Source organism: Coregonus clupeaformis, chromosome 8 (genome assembly GCF_020615455.1).
Source record: "Coregonus clupeaformis isolate EN_2021a chromosome 8, ASM2061545v1, whole genome shotgun sequence".
NCBI classification, from domain to species: Eukaryota; Metazoa; Chordata; class Actinopteri; order Salmoniformes; family Salmonidae; genus Coregonus; species Coregonus clupeaformis.
Genome location: NC_059199.1, coordinates 64,128,407 through 64,154,660, shown reverse-complemented (window position 1 = coordinate 64,154,660; position 26,254 = coordinate 64,128,407). Strand labels below are relative to the sequence as shown.

Sequence of the window (26,254 nt, the reverse complement as noted above, 5' to 3'; positions counted from 1 at the left end):
ATTATTATATTATTATTATTATTATATTATTATATTATTATTATATTATATTATGATAGGCTTATTCTCCTCAGAGCCTTATACTATACCCAGCCCCATTGGGAAGTCAGCATTTTCCCCATTTGATGTTATTGGAGAGCCTATTAACCTACAGTAAACCACACATCTTTGTCAAGACACGCTTTTCTACTGAGCTCGCCTGATCAAATCTCAGACCGTTAAAACACAGAAGCTACGTACCAAATATCTTATGTTACACCGAGTCGTGGCTGAACGAAGACATGAATAACATACAGCTGGCGGGTTATACACTGTTCCATCGGCAGGATGGAACGGCAGCCTCTGGTAAGACAAGGGGTGGCGGTCTATGTTTATGCACGATATCTAAGGATGTCTCGAGGATTTGCTCGCCTGAGGTAGAGTATCTCATGATAAGCTGTAGACCACACTATCTACCAAGAGAGTTTTCATTTATATTCTTCGTAGCTGTCTAAGACTGCACTCAATGAACAGTATACGGCCATAAGCAAACAGGAAAACGCCTCATCCAGAGGCGGCACTCCTAGTGGTCGGGGACTTTAATGCAGGGAAATTAAATCAGTTTTACCTCATTTCTACCAGCATGTTAAATATGCAACCAGAGGGAAAAAAAACTCTAGACCACCTTTACTCCACACAGAGACGCTTACAAAGCTCTCCCTCGCCCTCCATTTGGCAAATCTGACCATAACTCTATCCTCCTGATTCCTGCGTACAAGCAAAAACTAAAGCAGGAAGCACCAGTGACTCGGTCAATAAAAAAAGTGGTCAGATGACACAGATGCTAAGCTACAGGACTGTTTTGCTAGCACAGACTGGAATATGTTCTGGGATTCTTCCGATGGCATTGATGATGTCGTCCCCACAGTGACTGTATGTACATACCCCAACCAGAAGCCATGGATTACAGGCAACATCCGCACTGAGCTAAAGGGTAGAGCTGCCGCTTTCAAGGAACGGGACTCTAACCCAGACGCTAATAAGAAATCCCACTATGCCCTCCAACGAACCATCAAACAGGCAAAGCGTCAATACAGGACTACGATCGAATCGTACTACACCGGCTCTGACGCTCGTCAGATGTGGCAGGGCTTGAAAAGTATTACAGACGACAAAGGGAAGCACAGCCGCGAGCTGCCCAGTGACACAAGCCTACCAGACGAGCTAAATTACTTCTATGCTCGCTTCGGGGTAAGTAACACTGAAACATGCATGAGAGCATCAGCTGTTCCGGACGACTGTGTGATCACGCTCTCTGTAGCCGATGTGAGTAAGACCTTTAAACAGGTCAACATTCACAAGGCCGCAGGGCCAGACAGATTACCAGGACGTGTACTCCGAGCATGCGCTGACCAACTGGCAAGTGTCTTCACCAACATTTTCAACCTGTCCCTGTCTGAGTCTGTAATACCAACATGTTTCAAGCAGACCACCATAGTCCCTGTGCCCAAGAACACTAAGATAACCTGCCTAAATGACTACCGACCCGTAGCACTCACGTCTGTAGCCATGAAGTGCTTTGAAAGGCTGATCATGGCTCACATCAACACCATTATCCCAGAAACCCTAGACCCACTCCAATTTGCATACCGCCCCAACAGATCCACAGATGATGCAATCTCTATTGCGCTCCACACTGCCCTTTCACACCTGGACAAAAGGAACACCTATGTGAGAATGCTATTCATTGACTACAGCTCAGCGTTCAACACCAAAGTGCCCTCAAAGCTCATCACTAAGCTAAGGACCCTGGGACAAAACACCTCCCTCTGCAACTGGATCCTGGACTTCCTGAGGGGCCGCCCCCAGGTGGGAAGGGTAGGTAACATCACATCTGCCACGCTGATCCTCAACACGGGGGCCCCTCAGGGGTGCGTGCTCAGTCCCCTCCTGTACTCCTTGTTCACCCATGACTGCATGGCCAGGCACGATTCCAACACCATCATTAAGTTTGCTGACGACACAACAGTGGTAGGCCTGATCACCAACAACGAAGAGACAGCCTATAGGGAGGAGGTCAGAGACGACAACAACCTCTCCATCAACGTGATCAAGACAAAGTAGATGATTGTGGACTACAGGAAAAATAAGAAGACCGAGCACGCCCCATTCTCATCGACGGGGCTGTAGTGGAGCAGGTTGAGAGCTTCAAGTTCTTTGGTGTCCACATCACCAACAAACTATCATGGTCCAAACACACCAAGACAGTTGTGAAGAGGGCACGACAAAGCCTATTCCCCCTCAGGAGACTGAAAAGATTTGGCATGGGTCCTCAGATCCGCACATTGACTCTGTACCGGTACCCCCCTTGTATATAGCCTCCCTACTGTTATTTTACTGCTGCTCTTTAATTGTTACTTTTATTTCTTACTATTTTATATTGTATTTTTTGTGTGTGATTTTTTTGTTGTTGTTGTGTGTATTCATTCTTAAAACTGCATTGTTGTTGTTGTTGTTTAAGGGCTTGTAAGTAAGCATTTCACTGTGAGGTCTACACCTGTTGTATATGCGCATGTGACAAATACAATTTGATTTGATTTTATTTGAAATGGCACCCTTTTCCCCTATATGGTGTGTCTTTTGACCAGAGCATGGGCCCAGTGCCGGCCCTAGCCGACATTTGGTTGGTCCCCCCCCATCTCGCTGCTAAACATTTTAGTGGCCCCCATTTGACGGTGGAGAGACATTTTAGTGTTAAAGTAAGTTTTTGCCAGAGAGGAAACTTTACAATTTTATAACAAACTTCATGCAATTCTACCCATTTTCCCATGGAGAAAAAGGTTTGCAGTTTTAAAGATAGTTTCCTGCATTTCTACACATTTTGTAATTACTTATGTCATGTTAAATTGATATCTTAGTGAGAATGACAAACAAAATAATTGCGGGCCCCCTGGAGTTCAGGGCCCCTGGGTATTCGGCCATGATTACTACAAGTTTAGATAGCTGGCTAAGCTAACTACCAATCCAAAAATTGTTAGCTGACATCAGTGGAGGCTGCTGAGGGGAGGATGGCTCATAAAAATGGCTGGAACGGAGCAAATGGAATGGCATCAAACACCTGGAAACCTATGTGTTTGATGTATTTGATACCATTCCACTGATTCCGCTCCAGCCATTACCACGAGCCCTAAGATCTAAGAAAAACTGCTGATGCACAACCAAATTGTTAAATTGCACCTTGTGTCTCAAATGCACCCTTTTCCCTTTATAGTGCACTTCTTTTCACTAGGGCCGATAGGACTCTGGTCTAAAGTAGTGCACTACAGAGGGAATAGGGTGCCATTTGGGACGTAGTAAAAGCACTTAGGTCCTTATTTCACACGACTTTGTGTTCTCTCTTTCTTCACTAGGTGATGTGATTTATATGGATATTGATTAGGGATGTGCGATTCACCGATACGCATCGGTCCCCGATTCAAATGTTTAAGATACAAGTTCATCGGTCCGTGGACCCCAAACCGATCCAAATATAGCATGCATCAGACAGAAAATAAAATTCAAACATTACGAATTGCCGGTTCACTAAATCCTTTTGCTCATATTACATTCTTTCTACTTTTTAAAAATACCTCATCTTTTTTTTTACAACTGACGTGCCTTCTCCTTCAGTGTCGAACAGCATGAAACTGTGTTCACAGTCAGGTCTGTTCCTGCTATTGCACATCTGCACCTTCAGAATTCAAATGATAAAATGGCTTGTGTGATATTAGGCTTCATTAGTTGATTGACAACCTATGTCATTTGCTAGGTTATTGTTATCTATGCGTTGTTGAAAATTGTTTTACCGGAATACAAGTAAACTACCGAGGACAGAACTCTCATCTGGTTCAACATCAGCAATAGTTTGGGTAGTTTTGCTTTAAACAATCAGTGTATATAGTCATTTTTAGATATACAGGGCAAAGTTGATAATTTCATAAGGAGGACAGAAATCCCTTTTGCGAGGCGCACTGCATGGCTGAAGTGAGAGGAGAATGAACTTCCAAACAGTCAAAACCATTCGATTTTGAGATGGGGGTGAAATCCAAAGTTGTGCTATATATTCATTGACTATGTAATAGCTAATTTTTTAATGATAAATATTGATACATTACTAGCTCAAACACTTAATCTTTAAAAAATGACAAGTTAATTAGTGGGTGATGGTGGGGGGACAAAAAACAGCACATGGGGACAAAGATCGTACTTTTTGGAGAAATGTCCTCTGGTCTGATGAAACAAAAATAGAACTGTTTGGCCATAATGACCATCGTTATGTTTGGAGGAAAAAAAGGGTGGCTTGCAAGCCGAAAAACACCATCCCAACCGTGAAGCACGGGGGTGGCAGCATCATGCTATGGGGGTGCTTTGCTGCAGGAGGGACTGGTGCACTTCACAAAATAGATGGCATCATGAGGAAGGAAATTATGTGAATATATTGAAGCAACATCTCAAGACATCATTCAGGAAGTTAAAGCTTGGGTCTTCCAAATGGACAATGACCCCAAGCATACTTCCAAAGTTGTGGCAAAATGGCTTAAGGACAACAAAGTCAAGGTATTGGAGTGGCCATCACAAAGCCCTGACCTCAATCCTATAGAAAATGTGTGGGCAGAACTGAAAAAGCGTGTGCGAGCAAGGAGGCCTACAAACCTGACTCAGTTACACCAGCTCTGTCAGGAGGAATGGGCCAAAATCCACCCAACTTATTGTAGGAAGCTTGTGGAAGGTACCCGAAATGTTTGACCCAAGTTAAACAATTTAAAGGCAATGCTACCAAACACTAGTTGAGTGTATGTAAACTTCTGACCCACTGGGAATGTGATGAAATAAATAAAAGCTGAAATAAATCATTCTCTCTACTATTATAATGACATTTCACGTTCTTAAAATAAAGTGGTGATCCTAACTGACCTAAGACAGGGAATCTTTACTAGGATTAAATGTCAGGAATTGTAAAAAACTGAGTTTAAATGTATTTGGCTAAGGTGTATGTAAACTTCCGACTTCTACTGTAAGTATTCAGACCCTTTACTCAGTACTTTGTTGAAGCACGTTTGGCAGTGAATACAGCCTCAAGTCTTCTTGGGTATGACACTACAAGCTTGGCACACCTGTATTTGGGGAGTTTCTCCCATTCTTCTCTGCAGGTCCTCTCAAGCTCTGTCAGGTTGGATGGGGAGCATCGCTGCACAGCTATTTTCAGGTCCTGACTAGTCTCCCAGTTCCTGCCACTGAAAATCACCCTCACAGCATGATCCTGCCACCACCATACTTCACCGTCGGGATGGTGCCAGGTTTCCTCCAGACGTGACGCTTGGCATTCAGGCCAAAGAGTTCAATATTGGTTTCATCAGACCAGATAATCTTGTTTCTCATGGTCTGAGAGTCCTTTAGGTGCCTTTTGGCAAACTCCAAGCGGGCTGTCATGTGCCTTTTACTGAGGAGTGGCTTCCGTCTGGTCACACTACCATAAAGGCCTGATTGGTTGAGTGCTGCAGAGATGGTTGTCCTTCTGGAAGGTTCTCCCATCTCCACAGAGGAACTCCAGAGCTCTGTCAGAGTGACCATCGGGTTCTTGGTCACCTCCCTGACCAAGGCCCTTCTCCCCTGATTGCTCAGTTTTGCCGGGCGGCCAGCTATAGGAAGAGTCTTGGTGGTTCCAAACTTCTTCCATTTAAGAATGATGGAGGCCACTGTGTTTTTGGGGACCTTCAATGCTGCAGAAATGTTTTGCTACCGACTCCAATGAAGTTGTAGAAACATCTCAAGGATGATCAATGGAAACAGGATGCATCTGAGCTCAATTTCAAGTCTCATAGCAAAGGGTCTGAATACTTATGTAAAATAAGGTATTTCTGTTTTGTATTTTTAATACATTTGCCAACATTTCTAAAAACCTGTTTTCACTTTGTCATTATGGGGTATTGTGTGTAGATTGAGGCCATTAAAAAAAGATATCCATTTTAGAATAAGGCTGTAACGTAACAAAATGTGGAAAATGTCAAGGCGTCTGAATACTTTACGAATGCACTGTAGGTATGTATTTATAACTAGGAATCAAGTGACCGATAGTAAACAGTAGCAGCAGCGTATGTGATGAGTCAAAATAGTTAGTGCAAAACTGCAGATAGTCCGGGTAGCTATTTGGTTAACTGTTTAACTAACTAACTATTTATGGCTTGGGGGTAGAAGCTGTTCAGGGTCCTGCTGGTTCCAGACTTGCCGTGCAGAGAGAACACTATATACTTTACACTAATTAATCAAGAAGAGATTTTTGTCGTACCGATCCCATGGCATGGTGTTTATGAACTGATATGCAAAACGACGCCGGTTTCAAAACTCCGAATTTTTCCATTTAAATTATTATACAAAATTCTTGCTACCAATAAAATGTTATTTATATGGGGGAGGGGGATACAATCCTCCCAGCTCTGCAGATTTTGCTGCGAAGAGACAGAATCATTAGATCATTTGTTTTGGTTCTGTCCATTTGTAGCTTGTTTTTGGTCACAGGTCCAGGAATGGCTAAAGGATTGCAATATTTACCTGGAGCTAACCCTGCAAAAGTAATAGTCAATCGATCAATAATATAATAATACTTTTAGCAAAAATGTTTATTTTCAATGTACAATCTGTAGAAACAATGAGAATAGAAGGGTTCAGAACTATTGTGAAACATCACAGTACAGTTGAAAAATATATGGCAAATAGAAATCCAATATGGATGGTGTTAAGAGATAGATGGGAGGTATTGAATAGAGTTGAAGGATGGGACTAATAACAACAAGATAACTAATGTAAGCATACTGTGTCCATAATAAGTAATAGGTTATAGGTTGAGAGCTTTTGTGAAAGAGCACAGTTAGAAAGATATGGCATATAGAAGCAAACCGGATGGACATCATGAAAATGATCAGAGAGGTTGAGAGTAGAGGAAGTTCAGGAGTAAAAACAAACAAAATATAATTATTGTAAAATTGATTGTCCATAAAATGTATATAGTATGTATAAGCTGGAAGTAGAGGCCTGGGCATTGTTGTTCACTAGTTTACTCCAATTAGGGAAGGGGTGGTAAGGTTAGAAAGTAATGAAGGGAAATATATTTTTTTTAAGGATATGTGTGTGTATATATATATATATATATATATATATACACACAGTGGGGAGAACAAGTATTTGATACACTGCCGATTTTGCAGGTTTTCCTACTTACAAAGCATGTAGAGGTCTGTCATTTTTATCATAGGTACACTTCAACTGTGAGAGACGGAATCGAAAACAAAAATCCAGAAAATCACATTGTATGATTTTTAAGTAATTAATTTGCATTTTAGTGCATGACAAAAGTATTTGATCACCTACCAACCATGGAGGGCAGCTAGCTGGCTGGGAGTCTCATGGAGGGCAGCTAGCTGGCTGGGAGTCTCAGTCTCATGGAGGGCAGCTAGCTGGCTGGGAGTCTCATGGAGGGCAGCTAGCTGGCTGGGAGTCTCATGGAGGGCAGCTAGCTGGCTGGGAGTCTCATGGAGGGCAGCTAGCTGGCTGGGAGTCCCATGGAGGGCAGCTAGCTGGCTGGGAGTCTCATGGAGGGCAGCAAGCCGGCTGGGAGTCTCAGTCTCATGGAGGGCAGCTAGCTGGCTGGGAGTCTCATGGAGGGCAGCAAGCCGGCTGGGAGTCTCAGTCTCATGGAGGGCAGCTAGCTGGCTGGGAGTCTCATGGAGGGCAGCTAGCTGGCTGGGAGTCTCATGGAGGGCAGCTAGCCGGCTGGGAGCAACCAGATACTCCTGCCCTGCCAGTATCTTCCCACCCTGAAGCCAATGGATTGAACTGGGAGGATAGTGGGAATAGAGTGTGACTCAGTCCTTATCCAGAGCGACTTACAGGAGCAATTAGGGTTAAGTGCCTTGCTCAAGGGCACATTGACAGGTTTTTCACCTAGTCGGCTCGGTGATTCAAACCCATCGCTCTTAACCACTAGGCTACCTTGACGTAATGACGTCGTACACATTTCATGGCTTTGTTTTTAGGCCTATGGATAAGGCGTTTTCTTTAACATCGGTTGAACTGGGAGATTAGTGAGAATACGGTGGGTCTGGTTGGTCAGAGATAAAAAAAAAAAAAAATCCTGATGTGATGGCACTGTTAGAGTATTAACTATTCTCTTCTGTTCTGTTCGATTCTAGAGTAGGACATTAACCACCAAATAAACCAGTCCAGGTAACCACCACTCCAGCTGTGTATTCACTACAACAACCACCAAATAAACCAGTCCAGATAACCACCACTCCAGCTGTGTATTCACTAACCTACAGAGTAGAACCCAGTTCAGCAGTCCTACCCTCTCTGACCAGGGCTAACCCCTGTTACACATTGGATGATAGAGGTTTGTAGTCAAATAGAACCCAATAAACCCAGAGAATTAGCCATAATCCAGAGTTAGGATTTTACCTTCTCCTTACCAGAAACAAATGGAGAGTGCTTTCACTATAGGCTGGGAATGTGTGACAGCTTCTGGATCAACTTTTTTTAACTGGTATTCAAGAGCAAAAACAAAATGAAATGTCCATTCAAAAACAGTATGTGACTGGATCCAGGAAGTTAGCAGGAAAAGCCGGTCACTTTCCCAGCGTATTAGAGGTCATTTTAGTCCAACATTTTCAATGTTTACCGTTAATTCTGTGGTGAAATATGGATTAAACATCAGATTTAAATCTCATGGCGTTCATGGGTGAGTAACAATGCTCATTCAGTTTCTCCATTATATGGACGTTGGCTGGCTGTGTTATCCAGAATGTAGGGGTATTAGGGGATGTGTCGCAAATTGCACCCTATTCACTATACAGTGCACTACTTTTGACCAGGACCCACAGGGCTCTAGTCTAAAGTAGTGCACTATATGTAAGAAATAGGGTGCCATTTGGGACACAGCTTGGTGTCAATAAATCGGTTTACACTCCTTTTCCTGAAGAATAACTGGTTTTGTTGAAGAAAACTGGCATAATAATGCTGTTCAAATGACCGCTGGAGCCAATCCAAGCCATTACCAGGCTATCTTTAGTGCAATGTTACGTTCCCCAGAAAAAACCCAAATAATGTCGCTCAAACTGAAAGGGGAACTAACAAAGAGTCACTGACAACAACCAAAACGAAACAGGTGGAGTTTTAGGAGGGGGGGGTCGACAGGAAGTTGACTAGCAACAACAACTGGGACGTAAAAGAGACCCACTGAATCTGCCCAAGAAGAGGCTAACAAAAGAAAAACCCCAAACTGAAAGACAGGAAGCAAACCACACAGTGGAGCAAAATGAAATCAGATAAAGGATTGTTTGTCTAGAAATCAAAATAGGGAGACAACTAAAAGGAGTTAACCCTCCACATCTATCAAGACAACTAAAGTGTTAACCCTCCACATCTACCAATACAACTAAAGGCGTTAACCCTCCACATCTATCAAGACAACTAAAGTGTTAACCCTCCACATCTACCAATACAACTAAAGTGTTAACCCTACACATCTATCAAGACAACTAAAGGTGTTAACCCTCTGCATCTACCAATACAACTAAAGGTGTTAACCCTCCACATCTACCAAGACAACTAAAGGTGTTAACCCTCCACATCTACCAAGACAACTAAAGGAGTTAACCCTCCACATCTATCAAGACAACTAAAGTGTTAACCCTCCACATCTATCAAGACAACTAAAGGAGACAACTCCATGAGACTCCCAGCCAGCTAGCTGCCCTCCATGGGACTCCCAGCCAGCTAGCTGCCCTCCATGAGACTCCCAGCCAGCTAGCTGCCCTCCATGAGACTCCCAGCCAGCTAGCTGCCCTCCATGAGACTGAGACTCCCAGCCAGCTAGCTGCCCTCCATGAGACTCCCAGCCAGCTAGCTGCCCTCCATGAGACTCCCAGCCAGCTAGCTGCCCTCCATGAGACTCCCAGCCAGCTAGCTGCCCTCCATGAGACTGAGACTCCCAGCCAGCTAGCTGCCCTCCATGAGACTCCCAGCCGGCTAGCTGCCCTCCATGAGACTCCCAGCAAGCTAGCTGCCCTCCATGAGACTCCCAGCCAGCTAGCTGCCCTCCATGAGACTGACACTCCCAGCCAGCTAGCTGCCATCCATGAGACTCCCAGCCAGCTAGCTGCCCTCCATGAGACTCCCAGCCAGCTAGCTGCCCTCCATGAGACTCCCAGCCAGCTAGCTGCCCTCCATGAGACTGAGACTCCCAGCCAGCTAGCTGCCCTCCATGAGACTCCCAGCCGGCTAGCTGCCCTCCATGAGACTCCCAGCCAGCTAGCTGCCCTCCATGAGACTCCCAGCCAGCTAGCTGCCCTCCATGAGACTGAGACTCCCAGCCAGCTAGCTGCCCTCCATGAGACTCCCAGCCAGCTAGCTGCCCTCCATGAGACTCCTAGCCAGCTAGCTGCCCTCCATGAGACTGAGACTCCCAGCCGGCTAGCTGCCCTCCATGAGACTGAGACTCCCAGCCGGCTAGCTGCCCTCCATGAGACTGAGACTCCCAGCCAGCTAGCTGCCCTCCATGAGACTCCCAGCCAGCTAGCTGCCCTCCATGAGACTCCCAGCCAGCTAGCTGCCCTCCATGAGACTCCCAGCCAGCTAGCTGCCCTCCATGAGATTGAGACTCCCAGCCAGCTAGCTGCCCTCCATGAGACTGAGACTCCCAGCCAGCTAGCTGCCCTCCATGAGACTGAGACTCCCAGCCGGCTAGCTGCCCTCCATGAGACTGAGACTCCCAGCCAGCTAGCTGCCCTCCATGAGACTCCCAGCCAGCTAGCTGCCCTCCATGAGACTCCCAGCCAGCTAGCTGCCCTCCATGAGACTCCCAGCCAGCTAGCTGCCCTCCATGAGACTCCCAGCCAGCTAGCTGCCCTCCATGAGACTCCCAGCCAGCTAGCTGCCCTCCATGAGACTCCCAGCCGGCTAGCTGCCCTCCATGAGAACTCCCAGCCAGCTAGCTGCCCTCCATGAGACTCCCAGCCAGCTAGCTGCCCTCCATGAGACTGAGACTCCCAGCCAGCTAGCTGCCCTCCATGAGACTCCCAGCCAGCTAGCTGCCCTCCATGAGACTCCCAGCCAGCTAGCTGCCCTCCATGAGACTGAGACTCCCAGCCAGCTAGCTGCCCTCCATGAGACTCCCAGCCAGCTAGCTGCCCTCCATGAGACTCCCCAGCCAGCTAGCTGCCCTCCATGAGACTCCCAGCCAGCTAGCTGCCCTCCATGAGACTCCCTAGCCAGCTAGCTGCCCTCCATGAGACTCCCAGCCAGCTAGCTGCCCTCCATGAGACTCCCAGCCAGCTAGCTGCCCTCCATGAGACTCCTAGCCGGCTAGCTGCCCTCCATGAGACTCCCAGCCAGCTAGCTGCCCTCCATGAGACTCCCAGCCAGCTAGCTGCCCTCCATGAGACTGAGACTCCCAGCCAGCTAGCTGCCCTCCATGAGACTCCCAGCCAGCTAGCTGCCCTCCATGAGACTCCCAGCCAGCTAGCTGCCCTCCATGAGACTGAGACTCCCAGCCAGCTAGCTGCCCTCCATGAGACTCCCAGCCAGCTAGCTGCCCTCCATGAGACTCCCAGCCAGCTAGCTGCCCTCCATGAGACTCCCAGCCAGCTAGCTGCCCTCCATGAGACTCCTAGCCAGCTAGCTGCCCTCCATGAGACTCCCAGCCAGCTAGCTGCCCTCCATGAGACTCCCAGCCAGCTAGCTGCCCTCCATGAGACTCCCAGCCAGCTAGCTGCCCTCCATGAGACTCCCAGCCAGCTAGCTGCCCTCCATGAGACTCCCAGCCAGCTAGCTGCCCTCCATGAGACTCCTAGCCAGCTAGCTGCCCTCCATGAGACTCCCAGCCAGCTAGCTGCCCTCCATGAGACTCCTAGCCAGCTAGCTGCCCTCCATGAGACTCCCAGCCAGCTAGCTGCCCTCCATGAGACTCCCAGCCAGCTAGCTGCCCTCCATGAGACTCCCAGCCGGCTAGCTGCCCTCCATGAGACTCCCAGCCAGCTGTAGACTGGTTGTAAAAGGCCCTCTCATCTTACATGTGTCTAGGGAGAGTGTCCCAAATGGCGCACTATTCCTTTTATAGTGTACTGCTTTTGACCACTGGGCTCTGGTCCAAGGTAGTGCACTAGTAAGGATGCAATTTAGGACCCAGGCTGTGTGGTGCAATGAGAACCCTCCTGATGTGTTGTATTACACCACTCTGAACAAGACTGTTTTCTTTGGGGTGCTTAGTCATACACAGAGAGAGAGAGACAGAGACAGAGACAGAGACAGAGAGGGAGAGAGAGAGACAGAGACAGAGACAGAGAGAGAGAGAGAGAGAGAGAGAGACAGAGAGAGAGAGAGAGAGAGAGAGAGAGAGAGAGAGAATTGCTCTGCCAATGGCCGCTGGAATGTGTGTGATTAATAGTTCTAATAATTACATTTACATTTTAGTCATTTAGCAGACGCTCTTATCCAGAGCGACTTACAGTTAGTGCATACATTATTAATTTTTTTCATACCCCCTGTGGGAATCGAACCCACAACCCTGGTGTTGCAAACGCCATGCTCTACCAACTGAGCTACATCCCCTGCCGGCCATTCCATCCCCTACCCTGGACGACACTAGGCCAATTGCACGCCGCCCCATGGGTCTCCCGGTCGCGGCTGGCTACGACAGAGCCTGGATTCGAACCAGGATCTCTAGTGGCACAGCTAGCACTATGATGCAGTGAAATCCTTCAGGAATTTAGTGAATTAGGGTTAAATGGGGTTAAACGTACATAGTCTAGCATCTGAAAAATAACATATTTTATTGTCACATACACCGGATAGGTGCAGTGAAATGTGTTTTATAGGGTCAGCTATAGTAGTATGCTGCTGGGACACGTTGTTAAATGTCTTCACTTCCACTATGGACTGAAGAAGTCTTGTCCACTTTCTACAGAAATTGTAGCCATGACATTGAACTGTAGTAGAACTAATCAATGAAAAACACAACCGATCACATTTCAAACACACTCCTGGCAGATTATGGAAGATCAATAAATTGTTCACTGCTTCCTAGTGTGGCCAGAGTCAAGTGTCGCCTTTCTTAAAGACCTCTGTGTGTCTTTATGGTTGTATAGAAACGTGTAGAGTGATGGATCATATCTGACCAATGGGAAGGCAGTCACTGTTTTAGTGCAGTCGGGGATCACAACACATGTGAGTGACTGAGTGAATGAATGAAAGAACGATTGCCTGAACAAATGAACAAACCATTGAATTAACCTGTGTTGATATCTAGAGAGAATACTGGTGGTGCTCATGTGAGCAGGGTCAGGATCCCAGCAGTCTTTAGTACTAGAGGTCTTTAGAACATTTGGCCATGGTCTCCAACTCTCTTCATTGGGGAAGTTTGCCGTGTGTATCTAATGTACCTTTTAGGACTGAACATACATCATTAAGCAGGTGCTGTGTGTCTATGTCCCCTTTCCTCCAGCTGAACTACCTCCCCCCTACACAGCCATCACCAGTCCCGACCCAGGGGGGGTACCCGTCATCAACTGCTGTGTGTGCCAGTCTCTCATTAACCTGGATGGCAAGCTGCAGCAGCACGTGGTGAAGTGTACTGTGTGCAACGAGGCCACGGTAAGACTCACCTGCAAGTGTGTGTGTGTGTGTGTGTCTGTGTAATCTGAGGGAAATATGTGTCTCTAATATGGTCATACATTTGGCAGGAAGTTAGGAAGTGCAGCTCAGTTTCCACCTCATTTTGTGGGCAGAGTGCACATAGCCTGTCTTCTCTTGAGAATAGCAAGGCTATGCTCACTGAGTCTGTACATAGTCAAAGATTTCCTTAATTTTGGGTCAGTCATTCTGCCACTGTGTATTCTCTGTTTAGGGCCAAATAGCATTCTAGTTTGCTCTGTTTTTTTGTAAATTCTTTCCAATGTGTCAAGCAATTATCTTTTTGTTTTCTCATGATTTGGTTGGGTCTAATTGTTTTGCTATCCTGGGGCTATGTGGGATCTGTTTGTGTTTGTGAACAGAGCCCCGGGACCAGCTTGCTTAGGGGACTCTTCTCCAAGTTCATCTCTATATAGGTGATGGCTTTGTTATGGAAGGTTTGGGAATCACTTCCTTTTAGGTGGTTGTAGAATTTAACTGCTCTTTTCTGGATTTTGATAATTAGCAGGTATCGGCCTAATTCTGCTCTGCATGCATTATTTGGTGTTTTATGTTGTACACAGAGGATATTTTTGCAGAATTCTGCATGCAGAGTCTCAATTTGGTGTTTGTCCCATTTTGTGAATTCTTGGTTGGTGAGTGGACCCCAGACATCACAACCATAAAGGGCAATGGGTTCTATAACTGATTCAAGTATTTTTAGCCAGATCCTAATTGGTATGTCGAATTTTATGTTCCTTTTGATGGCATAGAAGGCCCTTCTTGCCTTGTCTCTCAGATCGTTCACAGCTTTGTGGAAGTTACCTGTGGCGCTGATGTTTAGGCCAAGGTATGTATCGTTTTTTGTGTGCTCTAGGGCAACGGTGTCTAGATGGAATTTGTATTTGTGGTCCTGGCAACTGAACCTTTTTTGGAACACCATTATTTTTGTCTTACTGAGATTTACTGTCAGGGCCCAGGTCTGACAGAATCTGTGCAGAAGGTCTAGGTGCTGCTGTAGGCCCTCCTTGGTTGGTGACAGAAGCACCAGATCATCAGCAAACAGTAGACATTTGACTTCAGATTCTAGTAGGGTGAGGCCGGGTGCTGCAGACTGTTCTAGTGCCCTCGCCAATTTGTTGATCTATATGTTGAAGAGGGTGGGGCTTAAACTGCATCCCTGTCTCACCCCACGGCCCTGTGGAAATGTGTGTGTTTTTTGCCTATTTTAACCGCACACTTGTTGTTTGTGTACATGGATTTTATAATGTCGTATGTTTTTCCACCAACACCACTTTCCATCAATTTGTATAGCAGACCCTCATACCAAATTGAGTCAAAAGCTTTTTTGAAATCAACAAAGCATGAGAAAACTTTGCCTTTGTTTTGGTTTGTTTGTTAGTCAATTAGTGTGTTCATGGTGAATACATGGTCTGTCGTACGGTAATTTGGTAAAAAGCCAATTTCACATTTGCTCAGTCTGCTGTTAATGATAATGCAAAGGATTTTCCCAAGGTTGCTGTTGACGCATATCCCACTGTAGTTATTGGGGTCAAATTTGTCTCCACTTTTGTGGATTGGGGTGATCAGTCCTTGGTTCCAAATATTGGGGAATATGCCAGAGCCAAGGATGATGTTAAAGAGTTTAAGTATAGCAAATTGGAATTTGTGGTCTGTATATTTTATCATTTCATTGAGGATACCATCAACACCACAGGCCTTTTTGGGTTGGAGGGTTTGTATTTTGTCCTGTAGTTCGTTCAATGTAATTGGAGAATCCAGTGGGTTCTGGTAGTATTTAATAGTTGATTCTAAGATTTGTATTTGATCATGTATATGTTTTTGCTGTTTGTTATTTGTTATAGGTCCAAAAAGATTGGAGAAGTGGTTTACCCATACATCTCCATTTTGGATAGATAACTCTTCGTGTTGTTTGTTTAGTGTTTTCCAATTTTCCCAGAAGTGGTTAGAGTCTATGGATTCTTCAATATCGATATTTCACGAATTCACGATATTTGAGTGGAGATTTTTAGAAATGTTTGATTGATGGACATATTCGAGCAGAGCAGAGTTATTTGCCCCCTTTCTAATTTTCTCTACATTTGCATATTTGTGATACTGAATGTTATCAGATCTTCAACCAAAACCTAATATTAGATAAAGGGAACATAAGTGAACAAATAACACAACAATTACATATTTATTTCATTTATTTAATAAACAAAGTTATGCAACACCCAATTCCCCTGTGTGAAAAAGTAATTGCCCCCTTACACTCAATAACTGGTTGTGCCACCTTTAGCTGCAATGACTCCAACCAAATGCTTCCTGTAGTTGTTGATCAGTCTCTCACGGCGCTGTGGAGGAACTTTTGCCCACTCTTCCATGCAGAACTGCTTTAACTCAGTGACGTGTGGGTTTTCAAGCATGAACTGCTCGTTTCAAGTCCTGCCACAACATCTCAATTGGGATTAGGTCTGGACTTTGACTAGGCCATTCCAAAACTTCAAATTTGTTGCTTTTTAGCAATTTTCATGTAGACTTGATAGTGTGTTTTGGATCATTGTCTTGCTGCATGACCCAGCTGCGCTTCAGCTTCAGCTCACAGACGGATGGTCTGACATTCTCCTGTAGAATTCTCTGATACAGAGCAGAATTCATGGTTCCTTCTATTAAGGCAAGTCGTCCAGGTCCTGAGGCAGCAAAGCATCCCCAAACCATCACACCACCACCACCAGAGACATTTGAAACCCCACCTCTTTAAGGAACACCTGGGATAGGATAAAGTAATCCTTCTAACCCCCCAAAAAAAAAATATATATATATATATATATATATATATATATATATATAATTGTAAAGTGGTTATCCCACTGGCTATAGGGTGAATGCACCAATTTGTAGTCGCTCTGGATAAGAGCGTCTGCTAAATGACGTAAATGTGCCCTTGAGCAAGGCACTTAACCCTAATTGCTCCTGTAAGTCGCTCTGGATAAGAGCGTCTGCTAAATGACTAAAATGTAAATGTAAATGCTTGACCTTTGGTATGATGTTTTTACTGTGGAATGCAGTGTTTGGTTTTCGCCAGGCATAATGGGACCCATCTTGTCCAAAAAGTTGACTCAAGTTTGCCAAAAAGCACCTGGATGATCATCAAGACTCTTGGAAGAACGTTCTATGGACAGATGATTCAAAAGTATAACTTTTTGGATGACATGGTTCCAGTAATGCCTGGCGAATACCAAACTCTGCATTCCACAGTAAGATCATAAGCCAACACACAGCAAACTACCAGATACCATTAATTAAACAACCATTATTTCATTGTACTGCAGTTTTATTGCATTTTAACGGCAGTGATTTTTTTAAAGGGTATCCTGTATTATTGTGTTATGGAAGTGAATGTGCACTTTTCAATTGGGTGGACTGCAACTACAAAAAACACTGCCATAGCCTGTAGTAAAAGCAAAAGCATTTATAGCATCGGAGATTCTCTAAATTACGGACCATCTCCGATGCTATAGGACCGCAGAGAGCTTTTAATGACAAATTTGACTGTGGTCCTCTGTAGCTCAATTGGTAGAGCACGGTGCTTGTAACGCCAGGGTAGTGGGTTCGATCCCCGGGACCACCCATACGTAAAAATGTATGCACACATGACTGTAAGTCGCTTTGGATTATTATTATTACATTTACATTTACGTCATTTAGCAGACGCTCTTATCTAGAGCGACCTTACAAATTGGTGCATTCACCTTATAGCCAGTGGGATAACCACTTTACAATGTTTTTTGGGTTTTTTTGGTTGCGTAAGGGGGGATAGAAGGATTACCGCTGTCCTGGCGTCGTGAGGGAGCTTGTTCCACCATTGGGGTGCCAGAGCAGCGAACAGTTTTGACTGGGCTGAGCGGGAACTCTGCTTCCGCAGAGGTAGGGGAGCCAGCAGGCCAGAGGTGGATGAACGCAATGCCCTCGTTTGGGTGTAGGGACTGATCAGAGCCTGAAGGTACGGAGGTGCCGTTCCCCTCACAGCTCCGTAGGCAAGCACCATGGTCTTGTAGCAGATGCAAGCTTCAACTGGAAGCCAGTGGAGTGTGCGGAGGAGCGGGGTGACGTGAGAGAACTTGGGAAGGTTGAACACCAGACGGGCTGCGGCATTCTGGATGAGTTGTAGGAGTTTAATGGCACAGGCAGGGAGCCCAGCCAACAGCGAGTTGCAGTGATCCAGACGGGAGATGACAAGTGCCTGGATTAGGACCTGTGCCGCTTCCTGTGTAAGGCAGGGTCGTACTCTCCGAATGTTGTAGAGCATGAACCTACAGGATCGGGTCACCGCCTTGATATTAGCGGAGAACGACAGGGTGTTGTCCAGGGTCACGCCAAGGCTCTTCGCACTCTGGGAGGAGGACACAACGGAGTTGTCAACGGTGATGGCGAGATCATGGAACGGGCAGTCCTTCCCCGGGAGGAAGAGCAGCTCCGTCTTGCCAAGGTTCAGCTTGAGGTGGTGATCCATCATCCATACTGATATGTCTGCCAGACATGCAGAGATGCGATTCGCCACCTGGTTATCAGAAGGGGGAAAGGAGAAGATTAGTTGTGTGTCGTCTGCGTAGCAATGATAGGAGAGGCCATGTGAGGATATGACAGAGCCAAGTGACTTGGTGTATAGCGAGAATAGGAGAGGAGAGGGCCTAGAACTGAGCCCTGGGGGACACCAGTGGTGAGAGCACGTGGTGCGGAGACAGCTTCTCGCCACGCCACTTGGTAGGAGCGACCGGTCAGGTAGGACGCAATCCAAGAGTGAGCCACACCGGAGATGCCCAGCTCGGAGAGGGTGGAGTGGAGGATCTGATGGTTCACAGTATCAAAGGCAGCAGACAGGTCTAGAAGGACAAGAGCAGAGGAGAGAGAGTTAGCTTTAGCAGTGCGGAGAGCCTCCGTGACACAGAGAAGAGCAGTCTCAGTTGAATGACCAGTCTTGAAACCTGACTGGTTTGGATCAAGAAGGTCATTCTGAGAGAGATAGCAAGAGAGTTGGCTAAAGACGGCACGCTCAATAGTTTTGAAAAGAAAAGAAAGAAGGGATACTGGTCTGTAGTTGTTGACATCAGAGGGATCGAGTGTTGGTTTTTTGAGAAGGGTGCAACTCTCGCTCTCTTGAAGACGGAAGGGACATAGCCAGCGGTCAAGGATGAGTTGATCAGCGAGGTGAGGTAAGGGAGAAGGTCACCGGAGATGGTCTGGAGAAGAGAGGAGGGGATAGGGTCAAGCGGGCAGGTTGTTGGGCGGCCGGCCGTCACAAGTCGCAAGATTTTATCTGGAGAGAGAGGGGAGAAAGAAGTCAAAGCATAGGGTAGGGCAGTGTGAGCAGGACCAGCAGTGTCATTTGACTTAACAAACGAGGATCGGATGTCGTCAACCTTCTTTTCAAAATGGTTGACGAAGTCATCCACAGAGAGGGAGGAGGAGGGGGGAGGGGGAGGAGGATTCAGCAGGGAGGAGAAGGTGGCAAAGAGCTTCCTAGGGTTAGAGGCAGATGCTTGGAATTTAGAGTGGTAGAAAGTGGCTTTAGCAGCATAAACAGATGTAGAAAATGTAGAGAGGAGGGAGTGAAAAGATGCCAGGTCCGCAGGGAGTCTAGTTTTCCTCCATTTCCGCTCGGCTGCCCGGAGCCCTCTTCTGTGAGCTCGCAATGAGTCATCGAGCCACGAAGCTGGAGGGGAGGACTGAGCCGGCCGGGAGGAAAGGGGACATAGAGAGTCAAAGGATGCAGAAAGGGAGGAGAGGAGGGTTGAGGAGGCAGAATCAGGAGAATGGAGGGAGAAGGATTGAGCAGAGGGAAGAGATGATAGGATGGAAGAGGAGAGAGTAGCGGGAGAGAGAGAGAGAGTGAAGGTTGCGACGCGCATTACCATCTGAGTAGGGGCAGAGTGAGTAGTGTTGGAGGAGAGCGAGAGAGAAAAGGATACAAAGTAGGGGTCAGAGACATGGAGTGGAGTTGCAGTGAGATTAGTAGAAGAACAGCATCTAGTAAAGATGAGGTCAAGCGTATTGCCTGCCTTGTGAGTAGGGGGGGAGGGTGAGGTCAAAAGAGGAGAGGAGTGGAAAGAAGGAGGCAGAGAGAAATGATTCAAAGGTAGACGTAGGGAGGTTAAAGTCCCCCAGAACTGTGAGGGGTGAGCCATCCTCAGGAAAGGAACTTATCAAGGCATCAAGCTCATTGATGAACTCTCCAAGGGAACCTGGAGGGCGATAAATGACAAGGATATTAAGCTTAAATGGGCTAGTGACTGTGACAGCATGGAATTCAAATTAGGAAATAGACAGATATTATATTATATTATGACTTTGAGGTGAAATATATCAAATTTCTTTGTTTTTTAAAATTGGTATTTCATTACCTACCGAATAAAAACCTCAAATACTCCTGAAAAAGTTAATCGTGTGCTAAGCTGAATCATGCAAACCCTGCAGAAAAAGAACATTACAATAATTGTAATCCCCTGTAGCTCAGTTGGTAGAGCATGGCGCTTGCAACACCAGGGTTGTGGGTTCGTTTCCCACGGGGGGCCAGTATGAAAAATGTATGCACTCACTAACTGTAAGTTGCTCTGGATAAGAGCGTCTGCTAAATGACTAAAATGTAAATGTATATTGTTTTAGAGTTTCACCATAGTGAAGGCGTAGGCTCAGGTTTTCTGGGTCTCTTTGTTTTTGGTTGGATAGGTTTCTCAATTTCTTTCTTAGGTTTTTGCATTCTTCATCAAACCATTTGTCATTGTTAATTTTCTTTGGTTTTCTGTTTAGAATTTTTTTGATTTGATAGGGAAGCTGAGAGGTCAAATGTGCTGTTTAGGTTTTCTACTGCCAAGTTTACACCTTCATTATTACTACTTTCCTTCATCAATAGCATTTCTTAATATTATTTAGTTCCTTTGGCTTTGATGCCTCATGATTGACTATTGCTCTGTTCAAGTAGACTGTGATTTTGCTTTGGTCTGATAGGGGTGTCAGTGGGCTGACTGTGAACGCTCTGAGAGACTCTGGGTTGAGGTCAGTGATAAAGTAGTCTACAGTACTACTGCCAAGAGATGAGCTATAGGTGTACCTACCATAGGAGTCCCCTCGAAGCCTACCATTGACTATGTACAGACCCAGCGTGCGACAGAGCTGCAGGAGTTGTGACCCGTTTTTGTTGGTTATGTTGTCATAGTTGTGTCTAGGGGGGCATATGGGGGAGGGAATGCTGTCACCTCAAGGTAGGTGTTTGTCCCCCTGTGTGCTGAGGGTGTCAGGTTCTTGTCCAGTTCTGGCATTTAGGTCACCACAGACTAGTACATGTCCCTGGGTCTGGAAATGATTGATTTCCCCCTCCAGGATGGAGAAGCTGTCTTCATTAAAGTATGGGGATTCTAGTGGGGGGATATAGGTAGCACACAGGAGGACATTTGTCTCTGTTGAGATCATTTCCTTTTGAATTTCTAGCCAAATGTAAAATGTTCCCGTTTTGATTAATTTAATAGAGTGAGTTAGGTCTGCTCTATACCAAATTAGCATACCCCCTGAGTCCATTCCCTGTTTCACACCTGGTAGTTTGGTGGATGGGACTACCAGCTCTCTGTAACCTAGAGGGCAACCAGTGGGTCCATCTCCTCTATACCATGTTTCTTGTAGGATGACAATGTCTGTATTTGTGATTTCTTTGGTGAAGTCCAGGTTCCTGCTCTTTAGGCCAAAGGCAGATGACCTCAGGCCTTGGATATTCCAGGATGAGAGAGTGAAGGCTTTGTGCTGCATAAAGTGTCCAATATTGTTAGTCTCTCTCTCTCTCTCTCTCTCTCTCTCTCTCTCTCTCTTGCTCTCTCTCTCTCTCTCTCTGTTTCTCCATCTCGCTCTCTCTTTCTGTTTCTCTCTCTCTCTCTCTCTCTCTCTCTCTCTCTCTCTCTCTCTCTCTCTCTCTCTCTCTCTCTCTCTCTCTCTCTCTCTCTCTCTCTCTCTCACCATCATCCTACCCTAAGGCCAGGGTCATCCACACCATTGTGTTGAATGGGGCGGCAGGTAGCTTAGTGGTTAAGAGCGTTGTGCCAGTAACCGAAAGGTCGCTGGTTCTAATCCCCGAGCCGACTAGGTGAAACATTTGCCGATGTGCCCTAGAGCAAGGCACTTAACCCTAATTGCTCATGTAAGTCGCTCTGGATAAGAGCGTCTGCTAAATGACTAAAATGTAAATGTAAATGTATTATAATCCATTACTCCAGGACACCCACGCTGTAGTGATGTCACCAGCAGATCAGAGGCTAGGGGAGGATTCTAACTAGACACTAGATATCCTTCAGTCTCCACCGTGATGGCTGTTCTATGAGCCTACAGTGGACTCACACAGTCTGAATGACAGGGAGCTAATGTGGCTGTCTGTCGGTGGAGCTGGGTACATATGACACTCGGTGTGCATCCCAAGTGACACCCTATCCGGTCCACTGTTCAGTTCACAATGCCCATAGGGCTCTGGTCAAAAGTAGGCAATAGGGTGCTGTTTGGATGACCTGGGTGTGACATGTCATATTAAATGGATGTGGGTAATGGTCCTTGTCAATGACCGTCACATACTGCGCTCCTCCATTGATCTGAATCTAATCACATTCCATTGGGCCTTTCTGGTGTATTTTGGCTCAGTAAAGTTTGATCCAACTACATTGTAAATACACATTCATAAGTCTTAGCTTAGCTTCAAATGGAGTTATTCTTAGTCCTGTGTCGTAACAGTGTAATAACACTAGTAACATGTTATTAACATGTCATTACATACAAATGTAGTAACTACTCTGCAATTGCATAGTCATGGAGTTTAGCTGTTTTTTTGTTATTACACAAGTGGAGTAAAGATTGTTTCCTCGTTAAACCAGCGAGATCTTCCGAGCTCAAATTCTGTTTCACGTACCCCAAGTGAAGTGAAACAAATGTGACTGCAGTGGTCAGTCTGGTTTCACTCGGCTATAAAGATTTGTTCCTTATTCTACTTACAGTGTAGACCTAAGGAATCACGGTACCTGAAAGCCAGTGGTTTCCCAATGCCTTGGTCGTCTCAGCTGAGAAGGATCAAACAGTCCGTCAGTCGGCCCACGCGTGGCCGGGGCTGACCTCTATAAGAGGGTATTAGTATCAGTCCTGTACTGCCGTGCCATTCTCTGTCTAGACTCAACCAGAAGGGGTTGATACATGCTCTGTCTAGACTCAACCAGAAGGGGTTGATACATGCTCTGTCTAGACTCAACCAGAAGGGGTTGATACATGCTCTGTCTAGACTCAACCAGAAGGGGTTGATACATGCTCTGTCTAGACTCAACCAGAAGGGGTTGATACATGCTCTGTCTAGACTCAACCAGAAGGGGTTGATACATGCTCTGTCTAGACTCAACCAGAAGGGGTTGATACATGCTCTGTCTAGACTCAACCAGAAGGGGTTGATACATGCTCTGTCTAGACTCAACCAGAAGGGGTTGATACATGCTCTGTCTAGACTCAACCAGAAGGGGTTGATACATGCTCTGTCTAGACTCAACCAGAAGGGGTTGATACATGCTCTGTCTAGACTCAACCAGAAGGGGTTGATATACTTGAATCCATAGCCATGACTCAGCAAAATTACGGACTAATCGGATTGTAATTGGATGTGTCCCAGAGCATATGAGCGGAGATGAGCGGGAGCGAGCGTGGAGCGTGAGCGGACGGATTTTGAACAGAGCGCAGAGCGGCATTTTTAAAAGGACGGAGCGTCGCCCTATGTCCCGCTCCAATTTCGCTCGCTCACACCACGAGTCTGAAGCATGCTCAAGCCTGACCCAGAATCCATCTGTTTAATTTAATTTGTGTCGTCCATGAATTTGTATTTTATAGAGCGAGAGGAGCAGCAGCAGCAACAAGAGAAAAGGGTTGAGGAATTCAAAAGTTTATTCACTGCACGCAAAGGCCCAACCATAACAAGGGAGAAAAAGAGAGCTGGATGTAGCATTTTTGAAATGATTTTCATGGACTATGAACCGCTGAGTAAAGGAGAACGCGAAGGGATGCAACACTTCGCCAGCGCAGCTCAACCGGGCTACACCCCCCAAAGAAACTATGATAAATCAGTACTTTACTTTGTCAAATTTACATCTGAGATGCCCCATTCACATGCTTCAGCTGGCGATCAAAAACGCAGTTAACGAGCACGACAACATTAATAGGCTGTTAGTGAAAGTCGGGCACCTAGTGAAAAGTGTACGCAAGAGCACAGAGGAAACCGACCAATTAGGTGTCCGCCCCACAAATGCCTGCGCCATTCGATGGAGCAGCCAGCTGCGGATGATTCAGTCGTTCATCCGGTTGTTCCAAAAAGACCCGTTATGGCAAAACAAACTCAAGTCTAATGTTGCTAACATCACCCTGAATCAAGTACGGCAGCTGACACACCATACATTTACATTTTAGTCATTTAGCAGACGCTCTTATCCAGAGCGACTTACAGTTAGTGAGTGCATACATTATTTTTTTCATACCGGCCCCCCATGGGAATCGAACCCACAACCCTGGCATTGCAAACGCCATCCCTGCCGGCCAAACCCTCCCCTACCTTGGACGACGCTGGGCCAATTGTGCGCTGCCCCATGTCTCCCGGTCGCGGCCGGCTACGACAGAGCCTGCCGCACCTTGTCAGTGTGCAAGGTACGCACCTTGCGACAGAGCCTGCTAGCAGCCTGTTAGCAGAGGTCTGCTAGTGACACCACTAGCAGACCTCACAGACAAAATGCAGAAGGAGCTGGGGAACCTGGGGATGATCTTCCCTGCTGTCACAGAAATCAAATCCCTGCTCACCGATTACACTCATGCTGCACTTCCAATGGGCATCGCTGCTTTTGCAGAAACATTGGCAAACAACGTGTCAATTCGTTATGGAATATACTATACTGATTAACATCTCATTTTAGCGTCAGTGTTAGATCCCCGTTTCAAGACAGAATGGATCATCCGAGATGAGTCTGTATGCAACAAATTCGGTGAGATAAAGTAAGGCTGTGGTTTAAGCTAAAAGTGAAATACATGCAGATTTTGTTCCTTTTTTGGAGTGAGCGGGGGGGGATTTGAGTGGAGCGCAATGCAAACTGCGTTGAGCGCTGAGCGATAATGAGCGGACTGGCCTGATGTGGCTTTGAGCGGGGGGAGCGGAGAGGTGAACAGCTCCGTGAGCGAGGAGCTGAGATTCTCACCGCTCCACTCCGCTCATATGCTCTGATGTGTCCCCAATGTATATTGTGACCAGTCCCCCCCCCGTGAATAAGAGTGTTATTGTGATTGTGTTTTATTACGTGATGTTACTGTGTAATTTAAATAAGAACCAGATGTTAGAGATACGTCAGTAGTCTGTGTACATAGAGGATTAAATAACAAAAGTGGTTTAAAATGGATTTAAAAGTAATTACACATTTTTATTTCAGCCCATCAAAAACCCACCGACTGGGAAGAAGTATGTACGGTGTCCCTGCAACTGTCTTCTCATCTGCAAAGACTCATCTAGGAGGATAGGATGTCCCAGACCCAACTGGTAGGTGATAGGATGTCCCAAACCCAACTGGTAGGTGATAGGATGTCCCACCCCAGACCCAACTGGTAGGTGATAGGATGTCCCACCCCAGACCCAACTGGTAGGTGATAGGATGCCCCAGACCCAACTGGTAGGTGATAGGATGTCCCACCCCAGACCCAACTGGTAGGTGATAGGATGCCCCACCCCAGACCCAACTGGTAGGTGATAGGATGCCCCAGACCCAACTGGTAGGTGATAGGATGTCCCAGACCCAACTGGTAGGTGATAGGATGCCCCAGACCCAACTGGTAGGTTATAGGATGCCCCAGACCCAACTGGTAGGTGATAGGATGTCCCAGACCCAACTGGTAGGTGATAGGATGTCCCAGACCCAACTGGTAGGTGATAGGATGTCCCAGACCCAACTGGTAGGTGATAGGATGCCCCACCCCAGACCCAACTGGTAGGTGATAGGATGCCCCAGACCCAACTGGTAGGTGATAGGATGCCCCACCCCAGACCCAACTGGTAGGTGATAGGATGTCCCACCCCAGACCCAACTGGTAGGTGATAGGATGCCCCACCCCAGACCCAACTGGTAGGTGATAGGATGCCCCACCCCAGACCCAACTGGTAGGTGATAGGATGCCCCACCCCAGACCCAACTGGTAGGTGATAGGATGCCCCACCCCAGACCCAACTGGTAGGTGATAGGATGCCCCACCCCAGACCCAACTGGTAGGTGATAGGATGTCCCAGACCCAACTGGTAGGTGATAGGATGCCCCACCCCAGACCCAACTGGTAGGTGATAGGATGCCCCACCCCAGACCCAACTGGTAGGTTATAGGATGCCCCACCCCAGACCCAACTGGTAGGTGATAGGATGCCCCACCCCAGACCCAACTGGTAGGTGATAGGATGCCCCACCCCAGACCCAACTGGTAGGTGATAGGATGTCCCAGACCCAACTGGTAGGTGATAGGATGCCCCAGACCCAACTGGTAGGTGATAG

At 46.5% G+C, this 26,254-nt stretch overlaps 1 protein-coding gene across 4 annotated transcripts in view; it reads left to right on the top strand.

Annotated features, from left to right (window-relative positions):
• LOC121572226 (type 2 phosphatidylinositol 4,5-bisphosphate 4-phosphatase) overlaps positions 1-26,254 on the top strand; it is a 46,341-nt gene that overhangs the window by 1,412 nt on the left and 18,675 nt on the right. For all 4 annotated transcript variants that reach the window (XM_041884169.2, XM_041884168.2, XM_045222136.1 and 1 more), the window contains exons 2-3: positions 13,511-13,659; positions 25,152-25,258. In XM_041884169.2, the coding sequence (XP_041740103.1) occupies positions 13,511-13,659; positions 25,152-25,258 (256 nt within the window). The remainder of the gene's footprint in view (positions 1-13,510; positions 13,660-25,151; positions 25,259-26,254) is intronic.